This window comes from Ambystoma mexicanum, chromosome 14 (assembly GCF_040938575.1).
Source record: "Ambystoma mexicanum isolate Mex_15411 chromosome 14, UKY_AmexF1_1, whole genome shotgun sequence".
Lineage (NCBI taxonomy): Eukaryota > Metazoa > Chordata > Amphibia > Caudata > Ambystomatidae > Ambystoma > Ambystoma mexicanum.
In genome coordinates, this window is record NC_090940.1 from 321451295 (window position 1) to 321467576 (window position 16282).

Below are 16282 nucleotides of genomic sequence, written 5' to 3' on the forward strand. Positions count from 1 at the left end.
TAAGGGTCTGCAGGCATCTCTGGTCATTTTCTTCATCGGTTACTTCAGCTTCCAGTGTCAATTTGATTTTCAATCCAGGAGCATTGCCTTTTATCCAGTTCCAGCACTCACTTCTCTGCAATCTTCCTCAGCAGTTTACAGAAAGGGGCGCTTGGCTGTCCAATAGGAACAGCCAGACCCCCAGTGGGAGCTGGTCCAATTCAGGCACTCTGGCAGACAAAGGACAGGGGCGGGGTGGAAAACTCCTCTGCTACTTCCGGCTTGCCCAGACACTGTGGAGCATAGGTGGGGACACCAAAGGGATCCCGCCAAAGGCAAAACACACGCACAGGCCTCCCCCTCCCAGAATGGTAGGAGGGCTGACAAAGGACAACCACGCTAGTAATGGCAAAAAAGAAGGAAGGCCCCAAGTTAGTACTTGGGTGCCCCTATTGTGCATTACTGAGGCTATGGAGAAAGCCTGACGTAGAAAAAAACACACAATAGTTGGTAGAACACGTCCACTGCCACAAGCCATAACTAGGAGATTGTCTATGTGACAAAAGTCACATAAGCAGACAGAAGGGGGATACTGGGTATCCCTTTGGCACTCCACATAAGGTGGTGTGATCCAATCCCTCAGAATATAAAGTTTTAGGTGGGATACGGAGTATCTCTCTATCCTCAAGAACTGTAGTTACTCTAGGATAAAGAAAAGAATCTCAAAGGAGGACCTGAAGGATTCCCAGAAACACTGCCCATAAGCAGCTGTATGATGCAATAGTAATAGAAATGCCGTAGAGTTGCAAAAGACAGAACCCATAAGAAAGAATGAGTGGAAAAAGGCTCCACTCATTGAGGAGTTCAGAAAAAAGTCCAGAAGTCCAGCAAAAAGGCTTGGGGGTCTCACTAGGTGAGGCGATGAAGCATAAAAATGATAAATCTCCTTAACACACGAGAACACAGAACATAGGTGAAGTCATTGATTTGTGGCAGGTTCACATCTGGCTGTACCTCCTTTGGCCTGACCTCTGCCTCTTCAGTCCATCTATATTATCCTTGAAAACCCTGTGATTGATGTTGGGTTTATTGGTATTAAGTCCAGGGGCTTGGGGTGGTGTGAACGCAGTGGTAGGAGTGGCATAGCCTGGCACTTGTTTCCATTATCCCCTCCACGTATTCCCCTTACATAGGTGTGTAAAATCTCCCTGAAATGTCTCCTGAGCCCTTAAGAGTTATGTGGTTCTGTTTAGCATTTATGAGTGTTTCATTCATGGTGTTGTCAACAATAGCTCACCATCAATTGGTTTGTTAATGAGAGACGCCCGTGTATTGAGTTTAAATGCTGAGAGCCTTAGCCAGGAATGCCTTTTCAGAACCGCTGCCCTAGGTTAACTGCCTACCTGCTGTTTCTGCTGCGTAGAGGGTGTTTTTTTTAAGAGGCTGTTTTTTTAATAAGAGAATTCAAAGCCTGTTGCTTTTCTTTTGTGATACTTTGTGCTTTTGCCTTTAAGTTAGCGTTTATTAGCGTTTGCTCAGCCTTTACATTGGAGCCTCCGGGACGGCGTTGAGGCGCCACAGAGTTTAAGTGCTTGAGGGATTCATCATCAATGTTCTCCTCCATAACCAGCTGGACCTACGGGTTTTAGCTTGTGGGTTGGTGCTCCCCAGCCAGCAATGAGACATGTCTGTTCTCCCCCCGCATCATGTTCTTTCATTAGCATGTCTACATGAGGCAGGGTGTGGATGGAAACCTGCTCCTGCCACAAATGTATTTCTTTCTATTCATGTATGTCAAATATCTTTCTGACCTCCTTTATACTCCTCTTTCTCCTAGGTCTTTCCAATGATCTATCATTGTATGAAAAACACACTTTGTGACCCTTTGTGAAATGTCAGTGATTTGCCTGCATCTTGGTTGTGGCCCTGCTTGTGTGTTTATGTACTCTGTACCTGCTTGTTTCAATTCAATGCTTCTGTGATTCAGCATCTTGTTTTTCGGCACCATGTTTAGAATTTTGCTGATGTCAGGATGACCTACGCCAATTTAATTTGGCAGCTTTTTGCTTTGAAGTGCGGCACAAACTAACTCCTGTGCAACACATTCAGCGTTCATACGACATGGACAGCCACGTCATGCACAATTAAAAGAATGTAAGTACAACCACCCTTTAATAAGCAAACACATAACCAAGTGATATTTAGCTACTTGTGGATGGTAGGTACATTTTACCAAATGGGATTTACAATGTGATTTGGATTGCACAAAGAATGATGTGAAATGTTTTTTTTTAAAATGAGCAGTTCCAAAAGGGACAATCTCACCTGGCCGGATTAACGCAGGGTCCAGTGTTTCTATTCTATTTGTGGCCATTATAACTTTCACATCTCCTCTGGAATCAAACCCATCAAGCTGGTTCAGCAGTTCCAACATGGTACGCTGGATCTCTCTTTCTCCACCTGAATTAGAGTCATACCTAGAGGTGAACAAACAGAAGCATCACTTAGCGGTTGCAACAATAGTAGGTTCTGTTAAAGCCAAGGGATCAGCAGGCAATTGAAACCAATTTGAAGTTCTACATGATATATGATATAATATTTATAACGCGCCTATACACAAGTGTTTCAAGGTGTGATGGACGGGGACATGGACTAGTCACAACACACAATAATTGGGAATGACTGAAGCACCACCGGTGAGACCAGAAACTGTGTAACACAAGCAGTGTAAGTCAACAAGGCTTCTTCATTTTCTCTTGGACAGTTGTCCCCACTCATTTTCTATTTTCCCCAGGGTCAACTCCACCACCGGGCTGTTGCAAACAGTCACTCACAGTCATGTGGTTTTAGTGTGTCCCAAAACATTTACTTCATGGGAATTTGCTTTTCTTGGATGGCATAGCAGTAATCATTTTTTTGTGTTGGTAACTCGGCGCTCTTGAGTTGTTTGATGGGGTCAGGCATCAGATCTAACCTTAGCAGATGGACACCAGGGTACTGAGTCTTTGCCCTCCTATTTAGAGTTAAACGTATTGTTGGGAAGGGAAACGATCGTCGCAGACCCCCAAGCAGTTTCGGATGAGGCCTGGAAGCATACAGTAGGGATCCGGGGAGGGTACAGGGGGAGTGGCAACGGACGCTGTTGTGCGGGGAGGGTAGTGCATGCAGTGGGTTTAAAGCATGCTGGGAATCAAACACCATTTTAGATAATAGCAGCCATATTGAAATGGAGGCCTAGCGCTGCGCTGCAGCAGGGACTGCAGGCCTAGGCCACCAACATGGATATCAGTGTATGCATGCAAAATTAGGTTGCATCATGGGCACCAGTGAGACTGTCCAGGGCTGCAGAAATTCATAGACCTTTCATAGTCTCATGTTGCCAGCATTTCGTATCCCAGGAGTAACGTGCCCTGCAAGGCCACAAGGGGGTTGAGAGCTCCCTGCGAAAAGCGATCCCACGAGGAGGAGGGCCGGAGCCTCTGACCTTTCCCCGTCTCAGCTCTAAGTAATAGCACCAGATGCCCCCCGCACCTAGACCCCAGCAGCATTCCAAGGTACCACCAGTCAGTACCAGACCACCGACCATAAAGCTGTTAGACCTCCCTCCCTCCCTCCCTCCAATCGATCAGAAAGCAAGGACAGGCTATCTTCACCAAGATTCACGCGATTTGTGCTGCAAGGTGCCAGGAGGCATAAAATAACAAACCTAAAACAAGGGTGGAAAACTTTGGAAGGCAGTCGACGTGTCTGGAATCGAGCTGGGGTTTGTTAGTTACAATGACCTCGAAATATCCTCTTAGCCCTTGTCTGCAATACCAGGTGCACATTAGTTTAGACATAAGGAATTTATTGTTTTTCCTTTTATAATGAGCAATTAATTGTAGCTTAGTGGCTGATGACATGCGAGGAGGAACCCACGTGGAAGAAGATGGACAGAAGGGGCTGGGACCAATGGACTGGCACCCCATAAAGAGCAGGTAGCATATGTATAGGGTCACGCCAACCAGCCATTCGGATGATGCTCTGTGCCTTTTTGATGTGTTTCTTGCACTAATTCTGCCAGAACATTCCATGGCAGCAGAGTTCTTTGCTGGCACAGCTCTATTTTTGTGGAAATTAACCTTATACTCCTTGCAAGAGGTGTGCTGGGCCTTTTCCCCTAATGGGTTGTATTTTCTTGGGTGTAAGCGCTGAGGGGCTTTGTATGACTTCTCTTGATTTGGGGATGCCTATTGCACCTCTTTTTAAGCAGTTAAGACGGCAAGCCTTCCCACACCACCCACCCTCGACTTACATCTTCTTTCTTTCTTATAGCTCCATCCACCGTACTCTTCACCCCCCTCCCTCCCAACAATGTTTGCTGTTTAGAACCAGACCCAACTTTTTGCTTTACTTACCTTGCTAAGCTCATCTGTTTTGGGGCACCGGTAAGCCCCTGTGGATATCCGTGCAGGGGAACTCAGTCCTCTGAGATTCTATGTATTTTTGCCTGCACACATCAATTTAGAGTTAGGTGCAGTAGCAATACTTTGTGTCCCTTTCATGTTGTTTTTGGTTACTTGCGTGTTGTGTCCAGGGCGAGCTGGTGCCTGCTGCGTTTGACATTCTCACATGAACTTTAGCATTTTACCTTATAAAGCCTTGGCAGTGCCACAAACTTTCCCCATGTCCTTTGGCTATCTTGTCTTTTGGCTTCTTCTTGCCCTCTCATGACTGGATTTACAATATATGGTAAGCTCTTTCCCGGACAAAGCAATGTTATGTGTTTGTGGCTGGATGTAGTAGCTGGGACTGTCTAGTCCCAGTCCACATCCTGGCGAAAGTGTGTCTGTGGGTAGGCAGAAGTAGTGGCCGGAGACTGCCCAGGAATGCATAGCCCGCCCAGTTGGAATGGTGCAGGTCCTTACCATAGATGGGTTCAGGGCAGACTCCATTTTGAACAAAGGATAAAAGGAGGTCTCCGGTAGCTAATCATCAGATTATCGTTGGAGCCAAGACCCCTTCAAGAGGGGCATCTAGCTGAAGAACCAGAACTCTTTGTTGAAGCTCACCAGTATTGTCTTATTCAACTGTCTTTTCCCTGCTTCAAGCTGATCTCCAGAAGGCCTTCATCAGTGCTTCAACCCGATGACCAGTGGAAACAACCAGTCTCGACCCCTGCGTGAGGACCTTGCCCGTGGAAGCCTTCAGAAGGATCCCAGAACCATCCGGTGGTTTGACAAGCTTCCTTGCGATTTATCTCATTCCATTAGTCCTCATTACGAGTTCGGACTCGAGACTCCGCTGGCCCTCGGTTTGCGAAACAAGAGCCGTCCTCCCAACAGTTTACCCCTCCAACATGAAGAGGGGCCTCACAGGACCAGCTTCTTGTTTTATCGCATTGGCCATGGCTGATTCTGCCTGTATTGTGCCCTGGGGGTGCTCTCTGGGCATCAACATGGCAATCCATTCTTTATTGTGCCAGGGCCATCCAGCTGTCCAGTGCCAGTAACCAAAAAATGCGGAATCACTGACTAGCTGGAATAAATCCAGAAGCCAAAAGTGATCTCTGCACCAGCGACCCTAGACTTATCTGTTAGGATAGTTTTTCTAAAGTCCTACCAAGACTTCATAAAAATGTATCTGATGCAGTACATAAGCTTCACTCTTAGTAGAAGGCTGTAGCACCTGAAAATGTGGGTAGCATGGCCAGAGCAGCAAGGCTTAGCTTCGGGGGGGGGGGGGGGGGGGGGGGGGGAAGAGGGCTGTAGCATGGTACAAAGAAATTGTAGCATACATATGGTCCAAAGAAACACTACACAGTGTAAAAATAAAGGGTTTATTTAAATACAAGTAGACCAAGATGAATCTTGAGTAAATACTATAACATCACATAACCGCAATTATAAAAACCAACTCAATACCTATGGTATGCAAACCAAGGTATAACCTTATTTAGAGGAATAAGAAGCAAGTCGAGGTGAATCAAACTTAAGGTTATACATTCAGGATAGTAACATTTTTGTATTTTGTTTATTTAAAATAAAATGTATATAAAATACTATTCTTGGGGAATAAGACCAGGTTAGATATACTTTTAGACCACAATCAGTTTTTCTAAGGTAGTTGACCCATTCAGTCGTGCAGTGACAGTTATGAAATCACATAATAAATAAACCAACCCTGTTACAAGTATACTCCTTGCAACATTACTTTTTAGAACTCAGTTCAGAGCTAGTAAAACAACCCATATACTTTCTGGAGGTCCCTAAGCTACTCAATGACATGTATGGACATTCAATAACTATTTTAGAATGCACTAAGCAAACCACGGAAAGCAAATACCCATTACACTTTTAGAAAGCCACAACGAATTTCAAGGTAAGTAATGGACCTATTGGTACATAGCTATTTGCTACCTAATAGCTGGTTATACCCAGTATACAACACAGTTTCTAAGATAAGCAAGACCTTCATGAAACTATTTTAGAATAGCACTAAAGCAATTCAGGGAAGCACAACCAGGGTTACAAGTGTAAAAGAGCAGCAGCTATTCAAGATACGTATGGCATATATACTTCTAAGAAAGGCTACAAGCAACTCAAAGACAAGTATTAACGCCAAGACAGTTTTAGATCTGTATAAAGCAGACTAGGGAAAGCAAAACCCAATGATAGACTTGAAGAATGACACAATGTTATAAACCCTATTGGTAAGCTTTTACACTCACTCATATAAGCAATGATAAAAAAGCATCAACACACATGACTTTTTAGAATGTGGGACACTATTCAGAGTAAGTAAAGCAACATATACTTTTTAAAAGCAACATATACTTTTTAAAGGAGCAACCAGCAACTTAAAATGCAAGTAATAACTTAGACACTCTGTAATTTTTCGATTGCAGCAATTCAGTTACAACACTAACTCGTTGACAAGTACCTACCTATACACTGGTTATACTTTCAAGACAGAATCATTTTCTTATCCAGTTTTATCCAATAGACTATTGCATGAGTTCTTTCGGAAGCAGAAAAGGGACCCTAGTAGTCTAGGAGCCAGCTGTAGGCAGGTTGAGATATGGATCAGTTGCAGGAAAGTCAAGGTTCCAGAGGACATTTGCTTAAACAAGTAAGTAGCAGCTTCAGAGTTAGTTAGAAGTGTTTAGCGACTTCACAGAAGACTCCCTATGTGCGTTCCAGCAAAAGGCCTGGGCAAGCGGTATGGACAAACTCCCAACCACACCAATCACCCACTCAGCCTCACAGAATGCACACCAGACTTAAGGTAAGTATTACCCACGCCCACACAGTACCTTAGGAGAAAAGAAGAACTTCTGTGTGGATGCCTTCAGGATGCAGCAGCACAGGACCCGGTCCCTGGATTCTTGGTGTGGAGACAAAAGAACTGAACACTGGATGGGAACTTGCAGTGGCAGTTGTCAGTGGAGGCTTCCAGCAAATGTTCTGTGGATTTGGCACCTTTTTACAGCAGCCAAGTGAAGAACAAATATCGCTGGTTGGATTCTCTTCACTCTTGTCCTGCACTCTGGTGAGGTGACTTAGGGATTTGAATCATGTCTCTGGAGATCCAGCAGGAGTCCACCAATGTTCGAAGGATTTGGGCCTTGGAAGACCATGCACTGCACTCAGACTAGAGTTCCCAGAGTATTTGCATTTTGCAGCCCAACAAAGTCGCAGCACGTTGTGGAATGGCTCAAAATGCAGGTCTTCTAGAGACTAGTGGATCTCAACAGTCATTGCATTCGGGACCCCCAGGTCGGTTGGAAGGAAGGGTTGCATCAGGCTACAGTTACACAGCAGGCTCTCCGGTGGCTGGAAATCGCTATAGACGTCTTTTCATCTTCCTCTTCGGATTCAGCTCCAGTGGTCGACTGGTCAGCAGCTTCCACGTGAGGAGTATTTATCAGGAACTACAGCACAACTTCTGCAATCTCTCCCTGCAGTTTATAGAAGGGGCGGTCAGCCAGCCCCCCATTGGGACGAGGTTCCTTTCAGGCAAGTTGAACGACAAAGGGCTGCAAGGTTTTGCACTCCTCCCTCACTTCCTGCCTTCTCAGACACTCTGGAGCCTAGATGGGGAATGCACAGGATTCCTGCCGAAGATAAAACTTCCACTGAGGTCGTTCCCATCTAGAATGGCTGGGGAAGAGCTCAGACACAACAGGCAAACGAGAAATGACGAAGAAAGAAGGAGCCCACCATTCTAGCAGAATGGTGGTCCTTCTGTGCATTACCGAGGCTGATTTAACAGCCTGTGAGTAATAAGACTAAAAAGTCACTAAGGTAAAACCACTGCCACCAGCCATTCAAGTAAACTTGCAATTGTAACAAAGATGCTACAGGTAAGTAAGCAAGGGGATACATTGTATACCCCCCAGCACTCCACATAAGGTTGGGTGTGCTGGCTCACCATATAAAATGTAAAGGGGATGAAAATCCCTTTTTATCCCTTGGAACAGTAGTCTTGGGCAACCCAGCCTAAGCCCAAAAGTTATAGGAAACTTTAGCTCCAACAATACACTATGAAGAGACAAAAAAAGGTCACCTATAAAAATAGTAAAAGACTCAGTTCTAACCTAGGACCAAGTTGAAATATTTCCCAAGTCCAAGCAAAATGTTCTGGGATTGACACAGGTCAGGAAGATTTATCACTGAAATTAAAATCTTACCAAACACCTTTCAATGGAACCAAGACATGAAGCAAGGGGCTGAGTAAATTCAAGAGCTCTGAAGTGGCCCATGGCAAATCAGAGTACAGGACGGGAGTTCACATAGCCGTTTCCAACAAGCTCCCACCTCCATATGGTTTAACAGGTTTTAAATCCTTGCCCTACCGCTCTCTTGACTGCCCATGATCAGTGGAGGTCTTGTCAAGGATCCCTCATGGGATTTCACTAAAATGGTGGGATTGGAAGAATATCTCCTAGGAACTTTACTTCTAGTGTTCTTAACTGTTCAAACACTTACTGCCGGTTGGCTTTGTTAACACTTATTCAAACTACTTTTAAGACCTGTAGCTTCCGGCAAGGGTTTTATTGGGACTTGTGACTCTGGAGTACTTGGCCCCCATCTCTTCTAGCAAAGAAAGAACTTTAAAGACTTATAATTATAAGGCTGTGTAGTAAATGCTTTGTTGTTGATCAATTACTTCTCAAATTGGTTCTTTACTTACCTTGTCCTTTCATTGCTTCCGTGTGTGTGGGGGTGTGGGTGTGGGGGTGTGGGTGTGGGTGTGTGTGTGTGTGTGTGTGTGCGTGCGTGCGTCACACACACAGGGCTCATTCTGAAAATCCAGCTCAACAGTAACCAACATAAAAATGAGGAGCAGTACTGAAACACTGCACTATGTATTTGATGCACTGTCAATTCCTAGCCAACAGTACATTTTTCAACGCAAGAATCTTTTCATGTCTTGCACATGTCAAGTTTAAAATCTATGACGCATTTAACATATCACTTATAATGCTGCAGAAGGGACTAAAGGAAAGCATGTGATTATATGATAGATGAAATGCTAGACAATCTTGAAGAGGCACTGAAGAGTCTGATGCTCGAAGATCAACAAGGCAATTTAGGTGACGGGGCTTCCGTGGGATACATGGCACTGTTTTCTGACTCGACGGTGGTGGGGGGTAACATTTTCCCAATCCTCCACTCACCTGTACCATTCAGTTAGGTGCTCTCACAATTGGAGATGCTTAACCTCAAAGCAAGCACCTACGAAAAACGTCTTGCTGCATAATTATACAAGGAATGTGACACAAAGGCCAACAGTATAAAAATGAAGAGGTCAAACCAATCCCAGAACACTGGCAGATTACATGAATACACTGCATGCAACTTTGTAATGCTTTATGGTCCCAATCCAACTGTCTTTGTTTACTTTCTGGTCTGGTCTCAATGTCACAGATAGTGGGGTTTTTAGTGTATGCAAGGCTTTGTGCATCAATTTCTTTGAAAAAACTCCTTACAAGATCTTGTCAGACAGCATGGGGTGTACAACAAAGAATAGGAGCATGATCTAAATGTACAAGGAAAGGGAAACTGTTTACAAGATAAAAGTGTATACTACTTAGCAGTTAACTGTGATTTGTAAAACACATTGATTGCTTCACTATTGCTATTAATAAATGCAAAACTATAACAAAAATGCATTCAAAATAATGTATGAGCTTATGGGGGGGAATAAAACAAACAAAAGCTTGATAAGAAATTAAGAGGACATCCTGGGGTTTCAAATTAAGGAAGGAATTGTGAATGAGATACTACCTCTTGGTACCAATGGCATCGATCTCATCGATAAAGACAATAGACGGCGCATGCTCCTCAGCCACCCGGAATAACTCGCGCACCAGCTTTGGTCCATCACCCAGGTACTTCTGGATAAGCTCTGAGCCAACCACTCGCAGGAATGTTGCAGAGGTCTGGTTTGCCACAGCTTTGGCCAATAACGTTTTGCCTGTTTGCAGAGTTTAGAAACAAAAGGTATTTTTACACTTGAACAGCAAAATCAAGCATGAGCAAAGCACTCACAGATTATCTGATTTGCAGTAGGTTTTAGAAATGTAAACACATTAAAAAGAAGCACTTTTATCCAAGCCCATTACCCCCACCGTAAAGGAAAAAATACTATTTTAACTGACACTAAAACAAATCTGGGTTTAAGAGAAAAAAACCTGCATCTTCCCAAAGACTTACTGTGATCTCAGTCATCTTTCAGACAACTAACTACTAGCTGCTACTCGTAGCATTACTTCCTGAAAATCAAGCAAAGCTCAGTGCCCAATGTCTTACCGCCTGCCTTGGTCACTTACCTTGTAATCATCGCCCTACCGCTCATTGATAAGCAAACAAACAACATACCCATCAACATCCTTACTACAGAATGATTATCTGATTTTGCACCGCTGACTTGTCACTGGACAGAAAACACCACGCTTTGTCATTATAAAGTATTATACAGTCATTAATGACTGACACAGATGGCCTCAATAACACACCAATTCAAAAAGACAGTTAAGGGGTTTTTATTGATATGATGAAATGGGATCTAATAGCCATCGTCCTCTCTCTTGCCTAGAGATAGCGAGTCCCTCCCTAATCCAGTATCTCTGCTCCCCAGCAGCTTAGTATTGACTAGTAACCCCTTACTGTCTACGTTCTGTGTGTCTCATTTTGATGGCTTAAAGGCAAATGCCTTATCTATTTGACTCCCTCAGGGATTTACGAGGTTTGACCTATTCTACATCTGAGGTTAGTACTAGAGATAGTCATAGTGCCTGCAACACACACTCCAGCCCCACTTGGTCTCTTCCCTCTCATGCCATTGTATTCCTCTCCCTATATACTTCTGTCATTCTCTTGTTATTCCCCTACTCTCCTCCCTCAGACACCAACCACCTTCTTTTCGCTCTCTTCCCTGCTACTACTACTTCTGTCCTGATCAATCTCTCACTCCCCTACATATCTTACTTCTTCCTACTCTCTCCAGTACCCCCTGTTCACACTTCTTCTCTCCCTCCCCACACAGCCACTACTCTCCCTTCCCCACACTACTACAATTCTCTCCCCCTCACTGCCACTACTCTCTCCTGCATGCAAAGTCTTCGCTTTGTAAACTCCTACTTTTTACGAAAATTAAACTAGTCGACTCCTCATAATCTGAAGCAGTTATTGCAGCATACCTGTGCCAGGAGCACCATACAGAATAACTCCTTTAGGCGGTTTTATACCCATCTCTTCATAATACTCTGGATGGGTGAGAGGAAGCTCAACAGACTCCTGCAGAAGATAAACAAGCACTACATTAACAACTGATAGAAAGGAGGAACACAATTAAAAATCGTTTAAGAGCAGAACTACATTTGTGGGGTTTCTCCATTTTATGGCATGCCAAAACGTTTTGCATTTTCCCCTTTTCGTTCTTATGATCCTTGGCTTATGTTTGTGATCACAAGGAAGGAGTTCTAGTTAAGTCCTATTTGGTCCTATGGGTGCTACGTCTTCCGAGTGCTTTTTTCTCCACTCTCATACTTAATGCTGAACACCGCCTCCTCTCTGTTTACGCAGCCCCTATGTTGTGATGTCAACTAGTGCCTCTTTTTTTGGGGGCCCCACCCCGAACCTCTTCTGTTCTCCCCCTTCCTTTATCTAAGTGCCCTCGCCGAACCCTAGATCTGTACCTATTATCCCCCACACCCCAACAAATGTCCCTTGATGCTTATTATCCCCTTACTCTGCAATCTGCTCCACCACGCTACCAATCTACACCTATCGTGCCCGTCATCCTCCTCATCCTGCATACAACCTCAACTGTACCTTTCAACACACACAAGACCTGGAACAGGTCTTGTGCACTTTTTTAAATGCCTTTATTTTGGCTGAATTGTCAGTTTATCACCCTACATTGGTTTGGTAGAGAAGGCTCACAGAAGGTGCAGCCAATTCTGCTGTATTAGTAGCCCAATTCATTTTGATAGCCACTGGGTTGGGGTACTGCTGTATAAAGTCCTACTCTTGGCCATTTTGTTTTTGGGCCTGCCCTTTGTTTGGGGAAGCCAAAAGGTAGGTCCAAGATGGCTGTCCTGGGTTGCCTCTGCTCTTGTGTCTGTCGGTGGACAGTGGTCTGCTGGCTGGATGCTCCATCTTGCCTTTTGGGTCATACGGGTCTGCTTGGTCTCGTTCCTCCATCTTCCTAGTGCCTTCTCTGCCGTTGCTTCCACTCCTGGCTGGTGCGTCAGACTCCTGGGAAAGACGAATGTTGTCTTTTCTAATGTCTGGGTGATTGTTCGTCTGGAGTTCCAGATACAGGGTGATTGGATGTTTTAACTAGATTTGAAACCGAGGACTTCTCAACAGATTGTTACAGGGTTTCTGAACCATGTTCTCCGAAACTGGTACTGTGAGTTTTTACCTCTTTGTCCTAGGCTGGTGGGTTATTCTGCTTTGCTTCCCCCTTTCCCGGGGCTACTTAGTCTCGAACATGGAACTGGAAATCTTCAAGAGGGTCTCCTCTGGCGTCCCGTGGGGTAGATGGCAGCCTTTTGTGTACTTGTGAGGTAGGACAGATTTACCAGACTATCCTGTAACTGCAGCTGTCTACAAACTTTGCCTGTTTATTCTTATGGCAAACCGCGCAAAAACAATTTTAAAAGTGACTTAAAAGTACTTATCTGAACCTGGACATTTTTCCTGGATACCCAGAGATTTTAGTCCAAAAATAACTGGAAATGACTGATTTTAAATGTAATGTTAAAGTTCTGAATTACGTTTCGGTCTATGAAAATGCTCCAAGTTACATTGTATAACTACTGGTTGTTACTGTATTTATTTCCAATGAGTGTAATGAGACCTTATGGGTCTGGTACTATGAGTTAAATGCTATCATAACTTTTGGTGGCCATCTGGGCTTTATTTCTAAAGTATTAACAATTGTTTCTGCGTCTAGGAGCTGTATATAATGTATGGTGTAAGTTTGTATTGTTAATGCTACTGGGTAGTAAAGGTATTGGAATTGCTGTTACTTATGCCCGTTGAGTCCGAACTGTGACTTCATGAACCTTTGTTTATTGCTGTCTGGAGTTCCCTTTTCTTTTGTGATGAATCCTTGGATGTTGTCCCTTCTCCCCTAGGGGGGAGACCCTTCTCATGAGGCCAGGGAGGCAAGGCTGCTACCTGATATTATCCTTGCGGGTGGTACTCAGCAGGTGGTTGTCATGGGGAGGGATCCCACCTATGGGACTAGGGACGTCTATATGAGGAGAATGCAGTATTCCACACCCCAAAACACCTTCCCTAATGTACTCGTACCCTATTGTCCCATGTATCCAGGTCAGGTTGACAACGGAGCAAAATACTGGGAAGAGGATGAACCTAGTAGATCTCAGGGAGACCCTGTACTGGGACAAGGAGGGGGTGAGGAGCCATGAAGAGCCGTTCGGACCAAAAGAATGAGCCTTCTAGTGGTCCGAGAATGCTCATTGGAGAAACCACAGTAGAAATAGAAGGACCCCCCATCTCCCTGGAGGAACCACGAGATTCAAAGTCGGCAAGAAAGAAGAAGATCCGAAGAATCTTCTATGAGCTGCCCGGGACTCAGACGTGTTCCCAGGCTGTCTGTGGTGGATGGCCCAAGTGGGGCACCCCAGAAACAGGCTGACCACGCACTGTGGAGGACGTGCAGCCAGCAGAGCAGGGGGCGCTGCGGAGACGCCGCAGCAACCGCAGCAGGGAGAGCGCAGAACGGGAAGAAAGATTTGGCAAAGGGGTGTATTTTTTCTGTCTGCAACCGGCAGATAGGCAAGAGAGCTGACGAAACTGAAACCAGGTGGAAGTAAGCCACCATACCATGCGGAAGTGGAGAGAGTCTCCATCCGCCCAGCTTTCGTTGCTGTTGGAGCTTGCTGGCGAGGAACCCACAAGAGAGAGAAAACGTGAGCGAGTGAACGGAGCAGAAGGAGCGCTCTGTGCGGGCAGAGAAGACTCAGCACCGAACCTAGAGGTATCAAGGTTGCTGGGAGAAGCCAGAAAAGCATGGGAAGACCAACAACCAGGGTCTGGGACCAATTTAGAAATACAGAGATTGTCTTAAGTAAATGGAGCCAAGAGAATACCTGGCAGGATAGTGAACCAGGTAGATCAGCAGCAACCTGTGAGGAATCAAGAAGAGGCTGGGACCCACCACCAAGGAAGATCACTTAACCTCACCGTCGCTGTACCTGGCCTGGGAGTAAACTAGGTCTGCCTGAGCAGGTAATGAGAAACATTCGGGTCTGGGGCCCTCATCCACAGAGCCGTTTAAACCATAGAGTGAAGCCAGGGGAAGGAAGGCATTCCCCCACTGGTATTGGTGAACTGTGCAGCTATATGAGAAAGGCCAGAGGAAGGGAGTCATTCCCCCCAATGTTGTGAAGTGCATTGAAAAGCGTGAGCAAGGCCAGGGGAAGGGAGTCATTCCACCCTGGTGCTACAAACTGCATTGAAAAGCTGGAGCAGGGCCCGGGGAAGAATCTCGATCCCCAACCTTTGTGAGCTGTGGCAAAGAGTCTAAAAGAGACCAGAGGAAGGAAGCCATACCCCTTGGTGTAGTACACTGGAAAGCAAAACCAAAGAAGGTCCGAGGAAGGGAGTAATTCCCTGGGTACTGCAGAAGCAACTATGCCAAGACATGTGGAGTCATTCTCCAAGAACCGAATAGTGGAATTAATTATGGGCAATAAGGAATGATGTTTGAGTTGGAACTTACCTTTTTGATTTGAAGTGATAACTTTGCAACACCACAAGCTGGAACTTTGTTTTGCATCCCTGAAAGGAACCGGGAGTCATTCTTGAAGGCAAACTTCGCACCTGCAGTTGAAACTATAGCACCTTGTCCAGAGGAAGGGAATAATTCCTCTGGATCAAGAAAAACCCTTTCCCTTCTTCATTCTTAAGTTACAAGTGTGAGGGATAGAAGTAGGCATTTTGACAAAGTATGGCAGACTCTTTATTTACTTGAACATTCTGACAGTAACCTAACCTTCGTTCTTTAGTTAGGGAGGGATAGGTTCCCTCTTTATTTTACTAAATAAAAGTCTATGCCAACAAGCATTCCACCTGCTTGTCAGTTTCCTCCTTCTGCACCCTTACACTTAGATATATATGTTTACTATTTCTTTTGTTTAACCCAGAGTACCTTTTCTGACCTTATGGCTATTCTATGTTTGAATTAAATTTCCATTATACCATTTTGGTGTATTCTTTACCTCCTCCTTTGAGCTAATCCCGACTGCGTGCCACTAGCTACAAGATTCTAATACCTCTATGAATACTAAATGGACATACCTTAATTTCCTGAATCTGGTTGTCAAGCCCTCCAATATCTGCATATGTTTCCTGAGGTGCTTTCTCCACCTTCATCACGGTTACTAGAGGATCTGTGTCATCCATCAGGACTCCGATAACTGCATGAACCTAGACATTACATTAAACAGAACAAAGAAGCGTGAAATAATTGACAGCCAGTTTCAAAGCGAAGCAGAATAATTGGATGGGCATATGCCAAACAGGAAGATTCATTTGTGTGATAAGGAATATGAACCATGTTAAAATGTGAACCTTAAATTAGACTATTTGCTATACATGGACACCAGTTAATGCTTTTGAGCTATGGACAAGTGGGCAGATAACACTGGAAAAACAGCCACATTGAAGACTCAACAGATAAAATATTAGCTTATGTTTCAAGATGAATTGCAGTTATCATCAACTCTCTTGAAAACAACACACAATGAAGCTCGTCCAGAGGGTTATCAGTGTTTTGC

General features: G+C 44.6%; 1 protein-coding gene across 1 annotated transcript in view; it reads right to left on the minus strand.

Annotated features, from left to right (window-relative positions):
* The window catches only part of PSMC1 (proteasome 26S subunit, ATPase 1), a 102980-nt gene that overhangs the window by 24559 nt on the left and 62139 nt on the right, over positions 1-16282 (minus strand). Inside the window, exons 6-9 of the mRNA XM_069637457.1 lie at positions 15804-15932; positions 11666-11762; positions 10251-10440; positions 2305-2456 (exon numbers count right to left, since the gene is read on the minus strand). Coding sequence (XP_069493558.1) covers positions 2305-2456; positions 10251-10440; positions 11666-11762; positions 15804-15932 — 568 coding nt within the window. The remainder of the gene's footprint in view (positions 1-2304; positions 2457-10250; positions 10441-11665; positions 11763-15803; positions 15933-16282) is intronic.